At 30.0% G+C, this 23,202-nt stretch overlaps 2 protein-coding genes across 8 annotated transcripts in view; one reads left to right on the top strand and one right to left on the bottom strand.

Moving 5' to 3' along the window:
- Positions 1 to 23,202, top strand: part of LOC107438189 (synaptic vesicle 2-related protein) — an 80,239-nt gene that overhangs the window by 36,866 nt on the left and 20,171 nt on the right. For all 5 annotated transcript variants that reach the window (XM_071180652.1, XM_071180656.1, XM_071180653.1 and 2 more), the window contains 2 exons: positions 2,700 to 2,798; positions 4,976 to 5,047. In XM_071180652.1, the coding sequence (XP_071036753.1) occupies positions 2,700 to 2,798; positions 4,976 to 5,047 (171 nt within the window). The remainder of the gene's footprint in view (positions 1 to 2,699; positions 2,799 to 4,975; positions 5,048 to 23,202) is intronic.
- LOC107438196 (uncharacterized) lies at positions 7,739 to 22,502 on the bottom strand. 3 transcript variants are annotated; one of them, XM_016050414.3, is made up of 2 exons: positions 18,593 to 22,502; positions 7,739 to 8,235 (listed from the first exon to the last, which is right to left on the bottom strand). In XM_016050414.3, the coding sequence occupies exons 1-2, from the start codon at positions 21,139 to 21,141 to the stop codon at positions 8,175 to 8,177; spliced, it is 2,610 nt and encodes an 869-aa protein (XP_015905900.1). In that variant the 5' UTR covers positions 21,142 to 22,502; the 3' UTR covers positions 7,739 to 8,174. The 3 variants fall into 3 exon arrangements, with proteins under 3 accessions (XP_015905900.1, XP_015905899.1, XP_015905897.2); XM_016050413.3 differs by lacking the exon at positions 7,739 to 8,235 and adding an exon at positions 9,494 to 12,396; XM_016050411.3 differs by lacking the exon at positions 7,739 to 8,235 and adding an exon at positions 9,494 to 10,271.

The following is a 23,202-nucleotide window of genomic DNA, read 5'->3' as shown; positions in this document are numbered from 1 at the left end:
AAATTAAAACAGAACCCTGGAGTCTCAGGGAAGAGAGCGTTCGCCTAAAATTAAATGAGCCAGAGGTTCGAAACCCAGCGGTGGCTGGGTGGTACGAACGTTGCCCAACTAGCACCGATCACAGTGCTGTTGTAAAATATAATCAGTGGTAGACGGATCATGGATTAGAATTAAATCTAACCGTGGGATGTTTTCGTGGTTTACCGCTCTGTGAAACGCAAACGCGGATTATTTCTATCAAACTGTCAGCCATGAAGACTATTTAATCCCAATGCTTAATTCAGGAGTTCACTTGACTTCTAGATTTGGTTCAAACTTACAAAGCTATGAAATTTGAACATTGATATCGAATTGGATTAACGAACGTAAACGAATTGGATTAGCTGTTCAAAGCTGGTTATAAAATAATAAATATATAGTATGCTTGTGTATGTGTGTGTTGAAACTGACCATTTTATTTCCTAAAAAAAAATTTTAAAATTTCGAGCAGCTTCATGAAGCATCCCCCCATTTGTTCCCTGATTTTTACATTTTTCTCGGTTGTGGCCATCCTGTTTTAAATAAACTTTTAAACTAAACAATAATTATTTGGATGGGCATAATTTGCAGGTTAATGAGATACTTGCAAGTGATTATTGTGGGTACCTCGATCTGGATTGTTTGTTGAACCTTGGAATTTATTTGCGTTAGCAACTGTTTTTTCTTTTCAATTTTGAGTAAATCAAGCTCAACAAGAATCAATTCTCTAATGTGACACATTCTATATTCTTTCACAATAATTCTTATATAAATATTTCAATTCTTTCACCATACATTTCTTAGTGAACACAAAGACAGGCACGAAACCATGTAGAGCATAAACAAACTAATTATGCATCGAAGTTGCCAGGTACACAAAGCAAAAATACATCATGCTTACAATAAAATATGTAAAGAAATAATAAATCTAAGCTAAGTAAAAGACGCAGACGAGAAAGAATTATATTTCAGCAAATTCGATGTGATGTGCTGTATTTAATTAACGTAATGTAAATTAACATTCTAACTTATGTGGAGAAACTTAGCTTTACTTTAACTCGCCATTTTGATTAAAAGCGATCAGCTGACACTGACGTCATAGGTCACATGTGTGGGTAACTGTGATCTTCTTCTTGATGTGTAAATATCAAATTGCACATTTTATATTTGTACTTTAACCTTAAATTTGACTTCAAAGGTTTGTTAAAAAGGCGATGAACGAAACTTTCGATTTGATTGGTGTTCTAAAAAAATAAATTTTTCTATTTGTTTTCATTCAAGATCAATCTATCAGTTGCTAAAGATTGATTTTTTGTTCAAGATCAATGGATGGATTTCTCAATGCTAGAACAAATTTGAATAAAAATTAAAAGCTGAGATTACTTGAATATACTTGTGCTACTGATGACAAATATACTAATGAAGGAACACTCTCCAGTATTTATGGGAATTTAAATCAAAGAATCCGCTTTTTGGAAAATATTTCCTCAAATAATTTACTGTTTAGATAAAATGTTATCTATTTCTAATAAGACGTATATGCGTATTAACATATTTCTTATTCGTATACGAAACACATTTCTTACCCAAGATTGCTAGGAAATGGACTTTCCGCGAAGAACCTTTTTTCCGTTACCTTTGTTATTTGCAAGTCTAAAATTCTCTCATAATTTTTAAAATTCTTTTTGTGTATTCATTGTTATTATTTTTGATTTTATTTTACCTGATCAGACAATGAATCAATAACAATGTAGCCACAGAAGAAGGGAAAATCAGGAAAAACCCACAACAGACAGGGGATTCTATCAAGGAAGAAAAAAAAAGTCAGGAAATTTAAATAAATACAACAAAAAAAATAATAAATAAATGAATAAAAGATTTTAAAAAATAAAAAGAATAAACAAGAATTATTGGGTGGTACCTTAAAGTCTGATATTTTTTTTACAGATACTGTTTTTTTCCTTTTTTTTATTAAAATTTTTTTTTGTTTTCAACTCCAGTGACTAGCGCAAGTGTTTGGTAAGGCTTATGCATATGAATAGGGTGTTACTGAACAATAAATACTAAAATATTTGCCACTGGTCACAATAAATCAAGGAAATTTGATAACTTTTTTCTGACTGTCTGTGGTCACTATGAATAAGTGTTTTCAGTAAACGCAACTTGTGATGTTCATGTGCCTTTTCTAAAAAAGATAATTTGTATAAAGTAAAGCATAATTGAAAAATATTTAACTCATAATCACAAACATATAATGGAGGCCTATGTTCGAGAGATCGTCAGTTCGATCTCCACCGCCTGAAGACTACCCGTGTACAAAATGGGGACTAGTGCACGCTTAATCTGTCAGAGTTACAAAGTCCTCCAAGTTCCAATAACAAATCAATACATCTGGGGGCACTGGATTGGAGATGGATCGTGCTTTGTTTCAGATCAAAATTATGATCTATGGATGGCGTGAATGTGGCCTCCCTGTAAAACGGGATGTGACGTATATGCACGTTATCTCCGGATCATCCTCAGGTTTGTTTCCTAGACCGTCGCCTTTAGCTCATCGTGCAGCTTTAGTGCGACGTAAATGAGAGTGCCGTACCGTACATGCATATAAGGCTGAATCTCTTAAGGTTTAAATGAAGAGTTTATTAGTTATACATTACTTATTATTGTTTTATTTATTGCAGCTGGCTGATGCATTTGAAATATTCATTTTGTCCATTATTGGAGATCTTATGGCTTGTGAATGGAATCTCTACAGGTGGCACATAGCTCTACTAACATCAGTAAAAAATATTTTATAAACTAAGATTGAATGTTGATTACCGTATATTTCCGAACGTCATAATACACGTCCTTATACTCGGTTTATACACGTCCTCATACGTGTATAAACAGAGAAGGCGCTTATTCTTTGAAAATTTACCCGGAATACAAAGCTTGAGTGTAAAATAAAACAAGTTATCTTTGTGGATAATTTTCTGGACTAGCGAACAAAAGTAAACAAACTATTATACATTTATATATTACATTACCGTTGTTTTTAAGATAGCACTTTTAACTTTTTCTGATCGTTTGCAGTTTTATGAGAGAAGAGATGGGCATTAAAAAGAAAATATACAAAAAGTTTTAAGCTATAGTTTGTCTACGGTAAGAACTCCCTCCTCCGCTAAGTCTGAGGCCGTCTGCTGTTATGGAAACAAGAATATTCGCATTTCAGGAAGGGTAGCTTCTCTTCACTCTAGGGCTAACACAATAGACCGAATAAAAATATTCCCTTTCTCTGGCCGACCTGAGCCTAAACCTGACAAAATCAATGACCCCACACCCCTACTTGAAAAAGTTATACATTGTTACCATAGTCACCGCTACGGGTCCGGACGAATGGCTATGGGAGTTCTTACTTTAGACAAACTATAAGAACTCCGCTAGCCCTTCGTCTGGATCCGCGGCAGTAACTTTGGTATAAATATTTCAAGTAGGGGTGTGGGGTTATTGTTTAGGGCAGGTTTTGGCTCGGTTTGGAGAAAGAAAGGAAATCATTTTCTTCGATCTGTTGTGCTAGCCTTAAAGTGAAGAGGAACTACCCTTCCTGAAATGCGCTATTCTTGTATCCATAGCAGCAGACGGCTCAGAATTTGTGGCGGGAGGAGTTCTTACCGTAGACTAACTATACAAGTGATCGCGAATGCGGAAAAAAATATTCCTTTCTTGTAGTCTTTTTTATGTGTTTCTTTTTTAATGGTAAGTTTTAGACGTTTCATTTTCAACTCTTATTTAATAAATTTATATATTTCAAATGCTGTTTGGCTATATTTAGGAATTTGATACTAACTAACCAATTTGTTCGACCAACGGAAAAGAATTTTTGTCAGCGATGTTCGTGGGGAATTTTGCGGCATTAATGAATATAATTGTTTATAGTCCTTCCTTCTTAGCTTTCGAAAATTTTTCAAAAATCCTTGGCCTACACTCAGAAATATACGGTATGTGCATTTTTTATTTATTTATTATTATTTGGATGAAAGGTAGTTCAGTAAAAAGAAAAGGAGGGATATAGCTAGGTTATTATAAGGTTAAAAAAATCAAACTAATTCGTAATATTACTATAATATAACTACTTTTCTATAACTTTCTCATCAATTTCTAGATTTTGAATATTAATTTTATTTCTCAAAATTTTGTAACGTAAAACGTAATATAACTTTTATTATAATACGTAGTGCTCAAAGAAATTAAACCTTAAAATTGGCGTTTACTTAGTCCTACTATTAATAGGCAACAATTAAAATTCTCTGCAAATTAATTCAAATGTTTAATTAAATTTTAGCGTAAAAAAATCTCATTGCAAAAAGATTATTTTTCTTGGATCCAGTTTATATCCTCTCATTGAAAGAAACCAGAAATGTAGTATTCAACAAATTATTATTTCTTCACCAACTTATTTTAATTCTATGATAAAAATCAATTTAATTACAAGTGTGTGTTAAATATAATTCAAAATATTTCAAATTTATAAGACATATTGTAATTGATGACAGATAACTAAAAAACTTACTGAATGCTAATTAATTATTAGCTTATGGCTGCTAAAAATAATTAGATTAAAAAGTAAGGTACGACTAAAAAAGGATGTTCCACAATCACCATCCTTAATATATATTTTTAAAACCTCTTTCAGAAATGAAGTCACAGAAGAATATTTACGCAAGGAAAAAAGATCGAAAACACTATTTAGGATGAAAGACATCAAATCTTGTTAGACTGCCGGAAGATATTTTAAGATGCTTTCTGTTTTTTAGGCAATCAAACAGGCTTTAATGTTCTGACATTTTTTTAACCAACCATGCGATTAAACAAATTTGATGTCGATTTTCACAAATATACGTAGTGAAAGCGCTGAATGCTTAAACACCTGATACAAAAACAAGTTTTAATTATAATATAAAACTTTATTTTACAGGTTGTTTTTACTGGCATAATGTTGGGAAGTCCAGTTTTAGGAATTATTGCCGATATTTATGGAAGAAAGAAAGTAAGTCTTATAAAGAATTTTATTCATTTTTGAACTTGTATAAAATTGATAAACATACAAAAAAAAATATTTTTACTATAAATTACACAATATCAATGATAGAGATTGTATTTAAAGTAGCACAGTAAAACTAGCAAAAAAGTAACAGCTGCTGAAAAAAAAGCTGAAAATAATTACAATTAGTAAGTTGCACATCCAAGTCATTCTTATTTATTTTTGGAATGCCAGATCGTATTGACCTATATTTGCATAGTGTTCCAAAAGTCCTGTAAGTGACTATTACGGAAAACTCAGGTTTTATTAATTCATGGAGTGTATATTATGTGTATTGAATAGTATAACATGTTCAATGGACATAATATGCTATTCCATACAGGAACCTTATCCATGGCTCTATGGTTTTTCAGACACGAACTCACACTTTTTTCAACCATCTTGAAATGATTTAGATGAATTTTCTTAATACGACAATCAATTTCATTTTCTCAAGATGTGGGTTGTTGTCAGCTTCATAATATAAGCATTAGACTGTTTAAAAAAAAAAAAAGATTCTTAACGACTAGATACTAACAGTAGCTCGACAGCGCTTCTTATGGCCACATCAGTTTTCTTAACCTTAGGCTCTGAAACGTCACGAGCAGATGTCCCAATTAGATGGTTAGCTAAAAGCAGAACCCCTGGTGTTTAGTCCCCAAGCATGTTGTAACTGATCTTATCAACCCAATGACGGGATGAAAAGCTGAGGCAATTGTATCCAGTTGAACCGTGGTGGCTCAGGAGATAGAGCGTTCACCATCCAATGAGGTAAACAGGGTTCAAATCTCAGCGATGGCTAGTCGATACGAAATCCGCCCTTGGCTAGCATCGACCACAATGTAGGTAATGTAAAATATCTTCAGTGGTAGACGGATCATGGGTTAGAGTCCCCGTTAGGCAAACCATGGGAAGTCTTGTGGTTTTCCTCCCCGTTATGTGCAAATACGGGTTAGTTCCATCAAAACGAGGACAAATTTCTCCCAATACTTGTCTTCTGGATTGGGTTTAAAATTACAAACTGAGTTGAACATTAGTAGTCGTAAACCCAAAATTGGGTCTGCTGTTCAACGATGGTTATAAAACTAAAATCTAAGTCTAGTTCGAACCTGTGTTCACTCAGTCACCGGGAGTCTAGAAAAAGATCCTACAGCATTGCATATACTCATGTGACAATCACAATTTTGATCACAAAAATGTTAAATTTTACGACCAGGAAACAACTGAACATGTATAGTAATTTTTTCCTGCCGCTCTTCATTTCTAATACAGAATTGTCAGCTGCAATATTATCTTTTTTTTCTCGTTAACAGCAATCCATAACACAAATGATGCGAAACTCAAATTTATGGAACATTGTTGTTTCTAATTTCACTTGCCAATACTAACAAGCTAGCAAAGGCCTTGTTGGCTCAGGGGATAGAGCACTAGCCTTCCAATGAGATGCCTCGAGTTCGAATTCCACACTAACCACTGTGCTGACGTTAAGTGGTAGATGGTTCATGGGTTACTATCACTTTGCTGACAGATTAATCGTGGGAGGTTTTCCTATCCATATTAAGCAAATGTGTGGTTAGTTCCAAGAAAAAGTTCTATCACGAAGAAAAGTTCTACGACTCAATACTTGATTCACCAAGTCCTCCAATTTCCTATAACAACTCATTACCTCTGGAAATACTGATCTAGGAGTTCAATTGTCTTCTGGATTGGATTTAAAATTACAAGGTTACGGAGTTGATCATTGGTAGTCGTAAACTCAAAAATATGGGTCGACTGTTCAATGACGGTCATAAAATAGAAATAAAATTGCTGCCACTTGCAAACGAATTTTTCGCCATTGAAAATAAACAATTGTATATAAAAAATAGGTTAAAAGATGATGTAAACGAAAAAAAAGGAATCAATAGAAGCAAATCTTTATCTTCATATACTTCCTCCAACCGTTGAGAACACGGACAAGAATAAGTGAATAATTCAATTGCAACCAGATGCTGTCATCTATCCGAGCTACTCTTCCCCACTCCCAAAGAAAAAAACCGAACCTAATTAACCAAACCAAAATTGTTAAATAAATTAATAACAATCCAAAATTTACGGATTTAAATAAATAAGTTGAAATAATGTTAAAATCTAATAGTCAGTGCTCGATATAATGGTATTATAAATAGTAATAAATAGATCTGACATCTTCTATAGTAGAATTTATATACAAAGTAATTCAGATTACTAAATAGATAAATCGACGTTTAATGAGTGACAAGTGTATCGATGGAACTTTTAAAAAATCTAGCTCCAATTCCATTATTTATTCGTAATTCAGATACTTCCTTCTTTAAAACTATATTTCTTTAAGCAATATGACTAATCTACGGATAATATGCTATATCGCTGTTCTTTTTCCAAATTGCCAAGTACTGAAAGCGGATTATACACTGGAAATAATTTTACAGTTACAATGGTCAGATAAGTTTGAAGCTTTAATATTTTGATTAAAATACCATATTTCTGTTTATAAATAAAAATGTTTAAATACATTTAATATTTGTTGGAACAAAAATCATAAAAGCTTTTTCCTAAAGCCACACATAAATAATGCATTTTAATTTTTTTTTAAATGTGCGACTAGGTTTAGAAAATTTTGAGAAAGAAGATTACAACTCAAAAGAGAACATTCATTTATTAATGACAAGTGAAAAGGAATATACACATTTATGATGCAACATAACTTTTTTAATTAATGTGTGGGTACGAACTAATTTTTAAAGGCAATTTTAAAAGACGTATTAACATTTATTTAGAGTACTCGGTACTGTACAGCTTAAAATAATTCAATATTCAATTTAAAAATCATCTCTTCTCAGAATTTTCATTCGATAAAAAAAATTACACCCATCTTAAGTTATGAATTCGAACCGTATTGAAATTCATTTTCATCTTCAACTGGATCGATTGGAAATTCATATTCATCCTCAAACAAATTGTTTTACAATTCATCTTCGAATGGATCGATTTGCAATGCATCTTCAAACGAATTGTTTCGCAATTCCCCACTCTGTAAATCATCTCTGCCACATTTTGACACTGCTTCTACAATTTATAGTCCATAAAGTCTTTGAAATCTTTGTAGAATAAATTGAAACACCTCTGGTGTGATTCTACAAGATAAAATTATGGAAATAAAACATTTTATACAAAAGTACATATCTTGAATATGCTACCACATTAATATAATACATAAATATAAATAATGCTTTCTATAAGACAAAATAGCTATAAAATGGATACTCTTCATTCAGAAAACATAAATCAAATGACTAAGTTTAATGAGTTTTTCACACGCCGTAAATCAAGACATAAACCAACAACGAATTTACATTAGTTTAGTATCTAACGAACGAAGTATCTGACTTATTATTGCACAAAATAAAACATCAAATTCACAATATTGGATCGATACGTCATGTTATTAATTTTTTTAAACAATTTTATTACAAATATTATTTAACAAATAAGGTTAAAAAACACGACCACTGATTTTCAATTATATATTTTTTCTCAAAAATTCAACACAAATGTATGCAACTCAAAAAATGTTAACAAATCTTTTTATGTAATTTCTTTCAAATATTTTTATCTGAATTTTCTTTCTTAACTTATTATTCGAAAAGAGACGAGTTCTGACAATTAATGATTCACATTTTAGTTCTAAAATTTAAATTAAAAAGTGCTAAAATTAACGTTGTAAGTTTTTTCCTTAAGCAAACGTGAGAAATCGCCTCTACATGTTTTTGAATTATAAGAAATAATATTTACCTTTTTTCACGCAACTTAAAAAATCGTCGGAAAAAAAGTTGCGAGGCTGTCCCTAACATTAAATAGTGAAGGAGATAAATTTTGTAGGGTAGTTGATGTAGTAATTCAGATTACTAAATAGATAAAATGTATTTCATTAAAAATGGTTTTAAATTTAAAAAAAAATTTGTTAATTGTTATTTGGAATGATTTAAATACGACGTTTAATGAGTGACAAGTTTATTCATGGAACTTTTAAAAAAATCCAGCTCCAATTCCATTATTTATTTGTAATTCAGATACTTCCTTCTTTAAAACTATATTTCTTCAAGCGATATGATTAATCTACGAATAATATGCTACCGTTGTTCTTTTTCCAAATTGCCAAGTACTGAAAGCGGATTATACACTGGAAATAATCTGACAGTTACAATGGTTGGATAAGTTTGAAGTTATGATTTGATTAAAATACGTTATTTCTGTTTATAAACAAAAATGTACAAATGCATTTAATATTTCTTGGAACAAAAAACGTTTAAGCTTTTTTTAAGCCAGACAGAAACAATGTAGTTCAATGAGCGACTTGGCTTAGAAAATTTTGAGAAAGAAGATAACAACACAAAAGCAAACATTCATTTATTAAGGACAAGTCAAAAGTAATATACACATTTATGATGCAACATAACTTTTGTAATCGATGTGTAAGCGTAAACTAATTTTTAAAGGCAATTTTACTAGAGATAATGAAATTTATTAAGAACACTCGGTAATGTATATCTTGAAATAATTCAATATTCAATTCAAAGGTCACTTTTCATAGAATTTTTATTCAATAAAAAGATTGCACCCTCCTTAAGTTATGACTTCAACTGAAGTAGTCATATTCTATTGAAATTCATATTCATCTTCGAATGGATCGATTCGCAATGCGTCCTCAAACAAATTGTTTCTCAATTCATCTTCGAATGGATCGATTCGCAATGCATCCTCAAACAAATTGCTTCGCAATTCATCTTCGAATGGATCGATTTGCAATGCATCCTCAAACAAATTGTTTTGCAATTCATCTTCGAATGCATCGATTCGCAATGCGTCCTCAAACAAATTGTTTCGCAACTCATCTTCGAATGGATCGATTCGCAATGCATCCTCAAACAAATTGTTTCGCAATTCATCCTCGACAGGATGGATTTGCAATGCGTCCTCAAACAAATTGTTTCGCAATTCTCCCTGGACTGGATTGCTTTGCAATACACTCTCTGTTGAATTGATCTGTAAGTCAGCTTCGCCGAATTCTGACACTGCTTCTACAGTTGATCGTCTGTTAAGTCCTTGAACTATCTTTTGAATTCTCTGAATTATCATTGAATTTGCTGAAAACATCATTCTAAAAGAAAAACTATGAAAAAATAATTATTTTACAAAAAAACTCATACCTTGAATATGCTATCACAGGGCTGTCCAACTGCAAGGACCCCACGGGCCACAGTTTGAAAAAGTTGAACAATACCCTCTTACCTCTTATACAATAACAATTAATAGTTGAATTATTAATTATAAAACAATGGAACAGAAGGATTATAAAACAATTTGCTTATGAGAAAACTGAGGCCGATAAGCCTGAATAAAAAGTTGGCGGGCCGCACAATGTGTGTTGGCGGGCCCAATGCGGCCCGCGGGCCGCCAGTTGGACAGTCCTGTGCTATCACATTAATATAACACAAACCTATGCATAAATAATGAAGACAAAATATCTATAAAATGGATGCCCTTCATTCAAAAAACATAAACCCAATAACAACTTTTGATGAGATTTTCAAATATCATTACTATTTACTATTACGCCGTGTATCAAGACATATAAACCAAGAACGAATTTGCATCTTAAGTATCTAACTTATTGTACAAAATAAAATAATATCGAATTCATAATATTGGATCGTTACTCCATGTTATTAATTTTTCTCGAACAATTTTACTATAAATATTTAAAAAAATAATGAAAATCATGACCACTGATGAAATATAATTAATTAAATATATTTTTCAAAAATTCAATACAATAGTATGCAAAAAAAAAATTATAAATCTTTCTGTTATTTCTTTCAAAAATTTTTGTTATTGTTATCTAAATTCTCTTTCTTAATTTATTATTCGAAACGAAACGTGTTCTCACATTTGGCATTTTAGTATAATTACTAGCCTAGAAATAAACTCAAACTAATAGTATAATTACTAGCCTAGCAATAAACTCCAATTTATGGCATTATTACTAGCCTACAAAATAATAGTAGAATTCTAGATTAGTAATAAACACAAAATGAACATTATAGATCAACATGAAATAAAATATAAAACAATTGAGTTCAAAAATTTATTTCATAAAGATATTCGAATATAGTTTGACTTGTTCGATGTACAGCGCGGCAAAAGAAAATGAAACACTCTGAATAACTTTTAATCTAATGATCGGATTTTCAAGTTCTAAGATTTAAAGTTAAAGAGAGGGGATGACCTCAAATATGCTAATTAATTAATGCAGACTATATTATAAGTTACGAAATCAAACTCAAAAATGTACTTTTTCTGAATAAATAGACCTTATTATTTTCGATGAATTTTAATTTCTTACCGCCAAAATATACTCGTTTTGCGAAACCTAATTTAATCATTGAAAGTGAATAAAATAAATTTTTTAAAGTAATTCGTAGTTAGAAATTCCGCTAGCATTTAAAGATCTTCATTAATTAATTATATGGCTTTTCTCATATAAATTTAAATTATTTGGATTTTCAATTATAAATAAAATTCCACAAAATCAAGTTCATTAAATCAAGAAAAAAAATATTTATTCGTAACTTTTGCATTTGCTAGATAATTCCGTAGCAGTTGGTCGACATGAGTATATAACAATCAATCTTGATGAATCCCTCGAGTATATAGCAATTAATCTTGATGAATCCCATGACTATATAGCAATTATCTTGATGAATCCCATGAATACATAGCAATTAATCTTGATGAATCCTATTACATTTCTTAAAAATATATTTCTTTCATTCTTAATCTTCAAATTTTATTGATCAGAAAAGAGAAGAATTGAAAAAATAATGAAACAGCTTTTTGGTATGATTCAAACTGTTTAGTTTACGTTCCTTCAAATGATTCAAAATTCATTTTCGCTCACATTGTTTTGAAAGTCACTGAAATTATCATCATCGTCCAGAATGCCCAGACATTCACTTAAATAGGTTTGAAATAATTCATCTTCGCTCTCATTGTTTTCATATTCATTTAAAAATTTATCTTCACTCCCACTAATATGAAATTCTTCATTTATGACTTCCTCTTCACTATCATTATCTTGATGTTCGCTAAGTTCACCTTCGCTCGAACTGTCTGGACACTTATCTTCTACCAAGTTGACTCGACGATGACCATTGTTTGAACATGACGCTGTCATTGTTGACGATGGTCCTAAAAGTTGAGAGAGTAATTTTTCTATTTCTCCTACACTAAGCTCCCTACAAAATAAAATTCATTGAGTGAGTAAAGGACTTAAATTTCGATCGCAAGATAACGCGCCTATGACTAGGTAAAATTTTAAGCAGCTTGGTTAAATGAAAATAACTAGGTCAAAATAAAATTTATTGAAAACATATTATACGATGCGTGTTTTAATATTTCAAAATGCAAGTAAACTTGGAAATAAAAATAGCACTTCAAAGCTTTACCAAAATAAATATCTTTTAATTACCTTCATTAATTTACTTGTGATTTATGGAAAACATAATTTATAAAGGCATCGGCTTTTTCCACCTAAAGTATTTCAGCTTTAAGTAATCCACCTTCAGCTAATTGAGATTATTTATTTCATAAACAATAGTATTTTATATTTGCCATACTACGGAAAAATCAGTGAAGTAACTGATCAGAACATAGCCGTATAGATAATACATTTTTTTTAAATTCTTAATGTGCGGTTATGGATTTAATTATAAACGAATATTGAGTGGGTGAAATAATTTAATAAATTTTTAAATTGCTAAATACTTCTTTGGAGGTATATAAAAGGCTCCAAGGTTGGTGAAAGTCAGTCTTAAAAAATGTAGAGAAAACGTTTTTTTTAGAAAAATGACGGCTTTCCTTATTAGTAAAATGTGTGCCTTTTTAAAAAATGAAATTTTTTCTTCTTTTCTTTTATCTTGCGTCTTCATATTTTTCTGTTCATGTCTGAGTCATTTGAGTATTAAATCTAATTTTCCCCCACCTCCATCATCATTTAGAATTCTGATTTTAATTCCAAATTATGATTCATATTATCATAAATATATCATTAATAAAAACTGATTGTTTTAATTCTTAATAACAATCACGTAATTAAAATTTTTATCTTTTTAAACCCCAGTTCTTCTTGTCATATAAATAAATAAAGCACGTATAATGCATGCCGGCATTAAAAAAAATTATTCTAATGCAATTAATTTGTTTTCCAAATTTAATAAATTTTACAATTTTAGAAGATTTTATTTTTTAGGTAAACAGAATCTGCTTTTTTACTTGAGCATTACTCATACTTGTCATCTGTCGCAAAAATATGAAAGAAGAAAGCTCTTCCCCATGAAGAGCTTACATAATAATAGAGCTTTTCCTACAAGAATGAAGAATAATTTTATTAGACGTGGCATGTAGCGTTTGAATAATACAATTTTAACGCAGGTTTTATTAAGGAAGTTAGTACCATTTACAATATGCCAAACTCAATTTAACCTTATTGACAAATAATAAAATTTAATGCTAGCAAAAGATGAGAAATCTTTTAAAAGAATAAATAAAAATTTAAATGTATGAAAAATGTCTTTAAAATCCATCTTTTATTGATTCTAATTTTTTTAGCAAACTTTATATTAATCAATCCATTAAAAAGAATTTTTACAAGGAAAAATAATGATTGACCAGCTTTAAAAATTATTTTTTCTCTTCATCACAGGTTCTTTGAACGTTTTTCTACGGTAATCACTCAATATAAAATTTTGTAAAAATTTTTAAATAATGAATAAACGTTCAAATTTATTTTAAAATCTTAAAGCAATTTGAAATCAATTAAATATTAAAAATTACTTTTATATTGATTTCTTTGAAATATAATATGGTAACGTAAATTTAATTAAGACGTAAATTTTAGTAAATTAAGACGTAAATTTTTATAGTATATCAATACTATAAAAATTTACGTCTTTGCTAAAAACTAAAAAGTTTACTGCTACTACAATTTTTATGAATAATAAGATTAGTTTTTAATAACTTTAAATAATTTTTCAGAAAATAATGAAAAATTAAGAAAACAGGAAAATTTTAACGAAATTTATATTTAATAAAAATGTAAATTATATTTAATACAAAAAATAAACATAATAAAATAAACATCAGATAATTCAAGCTCAGAAAACCAAAAGTACTTTATTTTACTTTATTTTCGATAAAAAAAATAGTCTTAATAAACATTAAAGTTTATCAGAATCGGCACATTTAAATTAATTATAACAAAATATTCTTAAGACAAATAATAATAGAAAACGGAAATTGTAACGGGAAAAAGAACATGAAAGTAACTGAAAAAAAAAATTTTTTTTTAATTTTAAACTCTTTTTAAACACAAACTTATCAATTTTCCATATTATCTTAACACTTTCTTATAATAAAGATGCGTTGTGAATTAATAAGAAAAGTAACTCATACAATGAAAAAATATATCATTACACATGAATTAATAAATATTTCCAGTTAAAACTTTCCTAAATTAAATTGTTAATTCAATGCAACCAACATATTTACTTAAATATGTAAAAATTACAAAAATGGGTAATTAATTATGTACCTAAAAAATCTTGGATTAAATGTCCCTCTAATTTAAAAAAATAATACTTTATTTAAATTAACAATTGGATTCAAGATTTCATAAATTAAATAATTAAAAAAAGAATTTCAATCATTTTGGGAAAAAAACATAGCTTTTGACTAACTAAACATTTTTGCCAAAAGATAATTAATATATGGTCTTTCCCCTAAATTAACTATTTTGATAATTCTGCTGTTATTGAATTCTTAATATCAATTGTTTTTAAATGATAAAGAGAGTAATTAAATTTTTTGAAATGACTAATTTCAATCATAAGATTTGTTACTGCATATACTGAAAATATTCATTAGAGATCAGAAATCGACATTTTATTAAAATGTTGATTGACTTTTTTCATTAAGTAAAAAGAGTACTGAAAATTTAAAAAAAAAAAAAAAATAAATACAATAAGATGAATAGGAAGCCTTATGTACTTTGTTCAATTAGTGAACGGTCCCTCAGTTAAATTTTTTATTAAATGTTATCTTCATTTATTCAAAACAAAAGAGAGAATTACGAAGCGATAAAGTTCCGTTGTCTGTCATATTTTTTTTAAAAAAAACATGCCTTTAAAAAAAAAAATATTTTTCTAATAGCAACATCGAACTAATAATGAAAAGGACCTGCATTTATAAAAAACTGCATTAATATTTCCTGTCGCGCGTTTCAAATTAAAATAAAATTATTATATTTCGTTGATAAAAAAACAAAAATATGTTTCCCTGGTAACCATTTCCATCGTTCATAGCTGTTCTTTTGGCTTCTTATGAACGAAAACCATAACCTGTCCTATTTATTTCATTTTCAGTTTATATAATTACACCAAAAACTAAATTTCAAACAAAATTAGATATAGATTCAGGGGTTCGAATTCAAATGTCAGATATGAAACCTAATTTAAGATTACTAATGAAAAAAAAAAACTATGAAGAAATTCCTCTTATTAAATAATTTCAAATAAATAAAGTAGTTTTTTTTGATTGGTTGTTACCCTTACAACTGTTTTTAGATACTTTATTATTTATGACAAAAATCAACATTCAACAGCGAAAAAAAAATTTGGGAATCACTGTTCTAGAGCAGTGTTTCCCAAACTTATGAATTTTGTGTACCCTTTCTAAATTTTTCGTAACGCTGTATACCACTGATAAAAAAATGAATGTATTTTTTTGAAAATATGTTTACTTTTCTTTTTTGGTACAAAGTTCTCGGTAAAAAATTATTACATTTTGGTAAAAAATTCTAAGTTAGGGATAAAAATTATATTTTATAAAAAATAATCAAAATAAGTAGAATTTATTAAAAACCTATACTGTTAAAAAAATCGCACAAAAGTTAAAAATCACAACTAACTGTTGGCACCACTAATTATTAACTGTTAACTCTGCAACAATAGCCAAAAGAAATATACGTAATCGTAAATTTTCATGGCTGGATTTCCTTTTACATGAAAATTTTCGTTTGTTGCAAGATATTTCGCGCACGAACGCGTACCCCCGCAAAATTGATTTCCGTACCCCTGGGGGTACGCTTACCACACTTTGGGAAACGTACCCCTGGGGGTACGCTTACCACACTTTGGGAAACACTGCTCTAGAACCTAAAGCAGGAAACGGAAACCAGTTAAAAATTGACAGCTGAATCATTTATATTTCAGAAAATGTTATTCGCAAAGTAGACATGAAAATAACCAGTCGCCATCTGGTAGTCAGAAGAAGCGGCTTAAATTAAATAAACAAAGGGACATCTTTTTATTTTTTTCAAAATTGTTTAATGATAAAAGTACATCAATTCAATGACTGTGAAAAACAGAATTTTAATTAAAATGTCCAACGTCTCTTTTTGATCCTTCAGAATCCATCAATTTGTGAAATTCATGTGGAAATTATGTAATTCTTTAATAATTCAAAGTTGTTTGCATTAAATGTGTTTCGGTTTCCCCAAATATTTCCAAATTAAGTCATTTAAAGTCAGAATGATAACCCAAAAATCGTTTTCAAAAAGGGCTATTAAATGACAAGAACCTATCGATAAAAAAAAAAAACTATATAATTTTTTTAACAAAATAATCTTTGTCTGAGCTAGTATCCCAAATTAGAGCAAATATTTATTATAAAATAAATGATGACTAGAAACTGAGCGATAAGATATTAGCTGATTAAAAAACTTTTTTTGCTTCTAAAATACACATTATTCATAAGATTAATTAAATTTTTCCTATAAATACTGATGCCCTTGTTAGCGACATTTGTTCCTAAGTCACCTCTCCATAGCACGCAGAAATGCATTTTGCCCATATTTGCTCCCCTCTGCTACTGTGTTTTTTTCTTGTTTTGTTTCTTACCTTTATTTTTCCGTTTTTCGTTGGTGACTTTTCGTTTCATATTACAAATCACTTTGATTTTTTTCTCATTAACGTCAGAAAAATGGGCGCCTCTTTTCGATAGTTTGAAAACATGGCGCCTGTCATTTCTTATCTATATATTTTTGAGGCTTTAACTATATTATTGGGGCATAGATACACCGTTGAGAGGGAAGCTAGAAGAGCATGTGCTTCTACTCTCAAAAAATCTGTTTTTTTTTTTTTTTTTTTTTTTTTTTTTATTTAAAAAAAAAAAAACTATCCGGGTTTATATACAAGATAATTTCATGAGTAATAATAAAAAATCATTTAATATTTTTTTTAAAATTCGGACGCAAAAATTTCAATGAAACAAAGTTTAAGCACAATTATTTTTAATTATTTTATTTAGCAGTTGTTATTTAAAGTAGTTTATAAAACAATAGCATTTTTTTTATATTAACAATTTTGTTTCAACAGAGTTAAATAATATTAATTTTTTTCTACATCTTAATGTTTTTAACAATGGTAATAATTGAAAAAATTTACCTACCGTGATCTTTCATGCCAACTACAATTGCCAAGGCGCAAAATAAGTTTTAAATTTGCAATTTTTTTTAAAAATGTTTTATTTTCTTCAAACAATTTTTGACTTTCAACCAAGCATTTAGATATATATAAAAAACTTGTTCCCCAACAACTTTTTAATTCTTTCAGCACCGATCGTTTTATGATATACTGTAATGATCACCTCTTGTTTACATTTCATTATTGCACACTTTTTAATAATAAATATGTTTTATATAGAAATATATTTTTATTACATTTATATTTTAGTATATATTTTTAGAATCCTTTGAATTTAAAATAAGGATCGCGATTTTTNTCACTCTGATCACCTCTTGTTTACATTTCATTATTGCACAATATTTAATTATAAATATTTTTTTACATATAAATATATTTTTATTACATTTATATTTTAGTATATATTTTTAGAATCCTTTGAATTCAAAATAAGGATCGCGATTTTTTAAGTCGTTTAAGCCATGTAGAAACGATAACTCCATAGAAATATGCCGATTTACATCTAAGGAAAACGGTACTGTAAACATCAAAACACGTTTGATTTCTGGAGAAAGCAGAGGAGTTAAGAAGAGATTGTTAAAAACGCATCAAAGAATCACAATCAAGTAAACTGGTTTTGATGTTTTTGTACTACTTTCCTCACTAGTGATTAGACACATTTTGAAAGTGCGTATGTTAATTTCTCGTTTAAATATTATGTTTCGACTTTAAATGCATACATTTTACTTTATTTAATGATGATAATTACGGAACAACATTCATAAAATCGTATTAATTTATGAAACAGTACAAAAACTAAGAATACTTCACATTTTAAATTTTCCTAAATCTATTTAAAAATGTCTTAATAATTAGTCACATTACTATAACAAAATGTTAAAAATTTACTTACTTAAAATGTTCATATTTTTCCTTCACCTCCTCCATAGACATATCCATGATTTGCTTCTTTTTGTCATCTGGAATTATCCCCAATGTTTCGTCGTGACAAGTGGAAAATAGCAAACTGTTAATTGTTAGCTGTTTCAACTGTTCATATTCTAATGAAGATAATAAATCTCCGTTTGGAAATTTCAGTTCGAAAAATTTTTTAATACTTTTTTCAGTCATTGCATTGTTATAAAATTTGCTGAAATTTTTTCTTGATTCTTCGACTTTTTTAAAGTATTCAGTTACTGCAGCGACCCCAGCATATTTTGGTTTATTTTCGCTTTCACGAATTGTGTCTGACAGATATAAGAGAAGAGGGAAATGATTTTTATTTAAGAATTCCACTTCGTTGGGGTGACTAATTAGTTTTATATACAGCCAACCAAAATTGACGGATGGCAACATACATCGAATACTTTCTATTGCGCGCATAAATCTTACAAGTTCAGGTTTCAATTCTTTCATCTTTAACAAATGTTTATTTTGTTGTAGTATGAAGTAGTTAATCAAGTATATGTGAGTTAATTCACTTTCTTTAGCGTTTTGACAAATCACTAAAAATATGAAACGTATCGGATCTGAAAGCTTTAAGAAGTTCAAAGATTTTAAAAATAGTGCTCTTCGTAGTTCAAAATTGGAATAAAAAAACGAGTGTATGTTGATGCACGTGCTTTGCGAAGGCAGAAGTATATTCGAAAATGAGACGATAACAGACTTATTAGTTAATCTACAAAAAGTGACCCATTTGTGTCTAAGCCAGCTATCATAATTATTTTCATCGAGTTGTTTAAAAATCGGAAGCAAATACATTCCAATGTAAGCAAAAATATTTGGTATCGCTAATGTTTTCAAAAATAAACCTCTGAACATTTGGCACACAGAATCATTACGTTTAATCGTGACTGAGTAACTGATATCCGTTGAAGTTAAGTTTAAGAACTTCAAAAACAGTTCGTTTAGTTCATCATTCTCAAAAACAAAATGGCTGGCCAAATCGTTTGCAGATTCTATAAGAATTTCGCAGAGTTCAAATCCGTGAGTTTTCAGAGATTTTTTGCAGTCTTCTTCTTCAGACCATGTTGCGGGATCAACAGCAGCAAAAAGAGATAACATTCCACCAATAACCTCTGAAAGGCATTCATTCTGATAAATTCTGGAAATATTCAACAGGCAGACGATTTTATGCAGCTCACCATCCACATTTTCAGATATTTTAAAATACTTAATCTCAGAACATGGAATAGCATTCGGTAAGAAAATCAAATCCTCGTCGTCTTTATTAAAATTACGTACACCATTTAGTGCATAAAGAGATTTTTCTAGAATGTCACTCATTTCAAAAAGTTCGGGAAATTCTTCATTTCTCATATTAGACAATATGGCTATATTTCCCAAGCTATTTTCAGACGGAGTCTGTGCTATTTGAGAAGCAGAATCATAATTGATTATTTCAGCCATGATTCTATTTGCTATATCCTGCATTTCAGACGATAATTCGCAATGGTAATCTTCCAAATTTGTTCGAATACGTTTACCTATTTGTACAGATAGATAACTCAGTATTGGAAACTTTTTCTTGCTCCAAATATCGCTCGGAACTTTATTCATTATTTGAATGTAGGGCCATTGTTCTTCCGGAATCGTCTCCTTCCGAAAAACTCGAAAAGCAGTTTGAAGTTTTCGAAATTCCGATTTCAGTTCTTCAACATGAGTTAATTCAGGATGATCTTGCAATATGTAAGTATTGATCAAAACTATATGGTTTATTTCTAATCCTTTGGCAAAACGAAGCACAGCTCGGCACATATTTCCCCACAATCCTGATTCCCATGACAGTTTCATAATTCCAAGATAAAGCCGTCGTCTAAATTCACGATGTTGTTTAAAAAATGTATACAATTTACTGCATGTATTTAATCCTGGCATCAAATGGTAAGACGGTCCACATTCTGAAAACTGATGATCTAGTCCAACTGTTCCAAGAAAGCTTTTCCATTTCTGTCTAACCCATCCGAAATGGTTGTACTTTGTTAGTTTCTTGCACATCAAACATAGGCACAAACCGGTGAATGCAACAATAAAGCCAATTGAAAAATTTAAATTGGAAAAACGCTCTTTAAAAATGTTCGAAACCCTTCTAATACGTATAGGAGCGTAGTCATTACGAGCATTTTCGGAATCCAAATAGAGTAAAAATTTAGAATTTAATTCAGGATCTACGAATTTAATATAGTTCGATAAATCAGATTTACCTCGGATTTTTAGTGCATTTAGCTGAAATCCTTCGTTCAGTAAGGAGTCTCGGAAAACTTCATCTTCTAACAATGTTCTATTCATAAGAGCGTAGAGAGACAAAATTCCGCCAATGACATCACGCAGCTGCTTCGAATCAAATATTCTACAAATGCTAGACATGGAGATTACTTTAAATAAATCCGTGTCCATGTTGTCATCGAATTCAGCAGCTAAATACAGGATTTCTTTAATCCTTTTCCCTGAAACATCACTCATCTTGAATTACTGTAAGAATGATACAAAAAGTTTCCAATATTTGTGTACTAATGACACGAAATTACAGAAAAACTAGGAGTTAATAACGATCTTTGATAAAGCGCCACTCCGCCAATTCTCGTCTGCGTATCTAATCAATTCAAGGTCGATTTTCTGCTGATGCACGGGAAACGAAACCGAAACTTTTCTGAACTAAAACATTATTTTAACGCCATCTATTGGTATTAACAGGCGCTAGGCACAATGTTAGTTTAGGAATTATTCATAGTTAAAGATGTCTAGAATAAAAAAACTTTAGACGAGCAATAAGAATTAAATGTAAAAAAAAGGAATGTAATTACTGTTTTTCAATAGACAGAAGCGACATGAAAAGCATTAGTTCGAATGAAGCTTTTTTAGAATTGACAAGATTGATTGATATTTTCTATTTAATATCAAAGAAGATATAACATATCACATATGTTTACTTGACACCAAAAAAATAATAACTTACTTTTTTTAGGACAAAAAATGCCTTTGCTCTTTTTTAACGCTTTTATTTTAAATGGTTAAAATAATAATGAAATTTTTAAAAACATAATTTTTTAGACTCTAATTTTTTTTCTTTACCAAAAAAGAGAGAGAATCGGTACTTCCTGAGAACGAAATTAAAATCAAATTTGATAATTTTTTTCCGTTTTTTTTTAATAATAAGTTCTCTAATAACATTTTAATATATTTTTGATTTGATAATTAGTTGAAGTCTTTGTGATTTAAATTTTATTCAATTTACCAAAATATGGAAATATTCAATAGCTGAGTCACGGTGGCTCAGGAGAAGTAGCGTTCTCATCCCAAAGAGATAACTCAGATTCGAATCCCAGCGAAGGATAACTGGTTGATACGAATTCTGCTCCCGGCTGGCACCGACCATAATATTGATGTAAAATATGGTGGTAGATTGGATCATTTCCATGTCAGCGGGTTCACCCTGGAAGTTTTCGTGGTTTTTTGCTCAGTGCAACAGAAATGCAGATTAGTTCCGATAAAAAAAAGGACTTCCACGAAGACTAGTGTGTCCCAATGTTTGATCCAGGAGTTCCCTTGTCTTCTGGGTTGGGTTCAAAATTGCATGGCTACGGAGCTGAACATTGATAGTCGTTAACTCAGAATTGAGTCGGTGGCTCCACGCGGGCTGTAAGCTAAAATAAAATATTCAATAGCTGTAATTCAATAAACGCAATAGTGATCTAACGTATAATTTCTAGAGATAGATTAAATTTAGAAACTTTTTAGTAGAAGTGTTCTCTTTGTTAAAATTTTAATATTTTATTTAATACATTATTTTTTTTTGTTGAACAAAAAAAAATAAAAAAAGGAAGAAAAAAGCACACATTTTTGCCAACCAGATCGCATATTCAATATAAGCAGTTATAGTTAGCTTTTTTTTTATCTCTAGGTCCCACAAATGGAGGTAACTTCGTAATTTATTAAATATGACGCCGGAAAATACTTGTATCAGCTTATTGTTTCTTTAAAATTGACTTCAGGAATTTATTTTAAATTAATAATAAAGTATAATAGTAAGGTTCTCTTTGTGTTCATTTTTATGGTGCAGTGCACAAAAAAAAATAATAATAAATAAGCGGACCACCCTGAATAACTTTTGATCTAACGAACGGATTTTTACATCTTAAGACTCCAACTCAACGGTTCGATGGGGTGACCTCAAATATGCTAATTAATTAGTGCAGGTGATAGATTTTAACTTGCAAAATCAGACACAGAAATGAACTTTCTCTGAATAAAGATATTTTATTTTGGACCGATTTTGATTTTTGAGCCCCGAAATTCATGGGATAGCCGTCTGGGAAATATGGTCCCAACTGGACAAGGAGAGCGGACAAAAGTTTGAACTCCGCAATGTTAATTTTATCTTTTGCGTATTTCGCCGTATCTCGAGAACTTTCTAAAACAATGGAAAAATGTTTGCACTACTCTAAACTCAGCGGCGCGACAGACCATGGAGGGCCAAAACCTACTGTGCCCATCTCAGTTTTCTTGACTCTGGGCTCCGGGTTG

Source organism: Parasteatoda tepidariorum, chromosome 5 (assembly GCF_043381705.1).
Source record: "Parasteatoda tepidariorum isolate YZ-2023 chromosome 5, CAS_Ptep_4.0, whole genome shotgun sequence".
In the NCBI taxonomy this organism is placed as follows: Eukaryota; Metazoa; Arthropoda; class Arachnida; order Araneae; family Theridiidae; genus Parasteatoda; species Parasteatoda tepidariorum.
This window is presented reverse-complemented; position numbering and strand designations above follow the sequence as displayed.

Excerpts from the sequence above, each read along its gene's own strand:
- LOC107438196 (XM_016050411.3), bottom strand. The coding sequence starts at position 21,141 with ATGAGTGATGTTTCAGGGAAAAGGATTAAAGAAATCCTGTATTTAGCT. Across the intron at positions 10,272-18,592 it reads GAAAAATATGAACATTTTAA|TTTTTCTTTTAGAATGATGT; the intron begins GTAAGTAAATTT and ends ATTTTTTCATAG.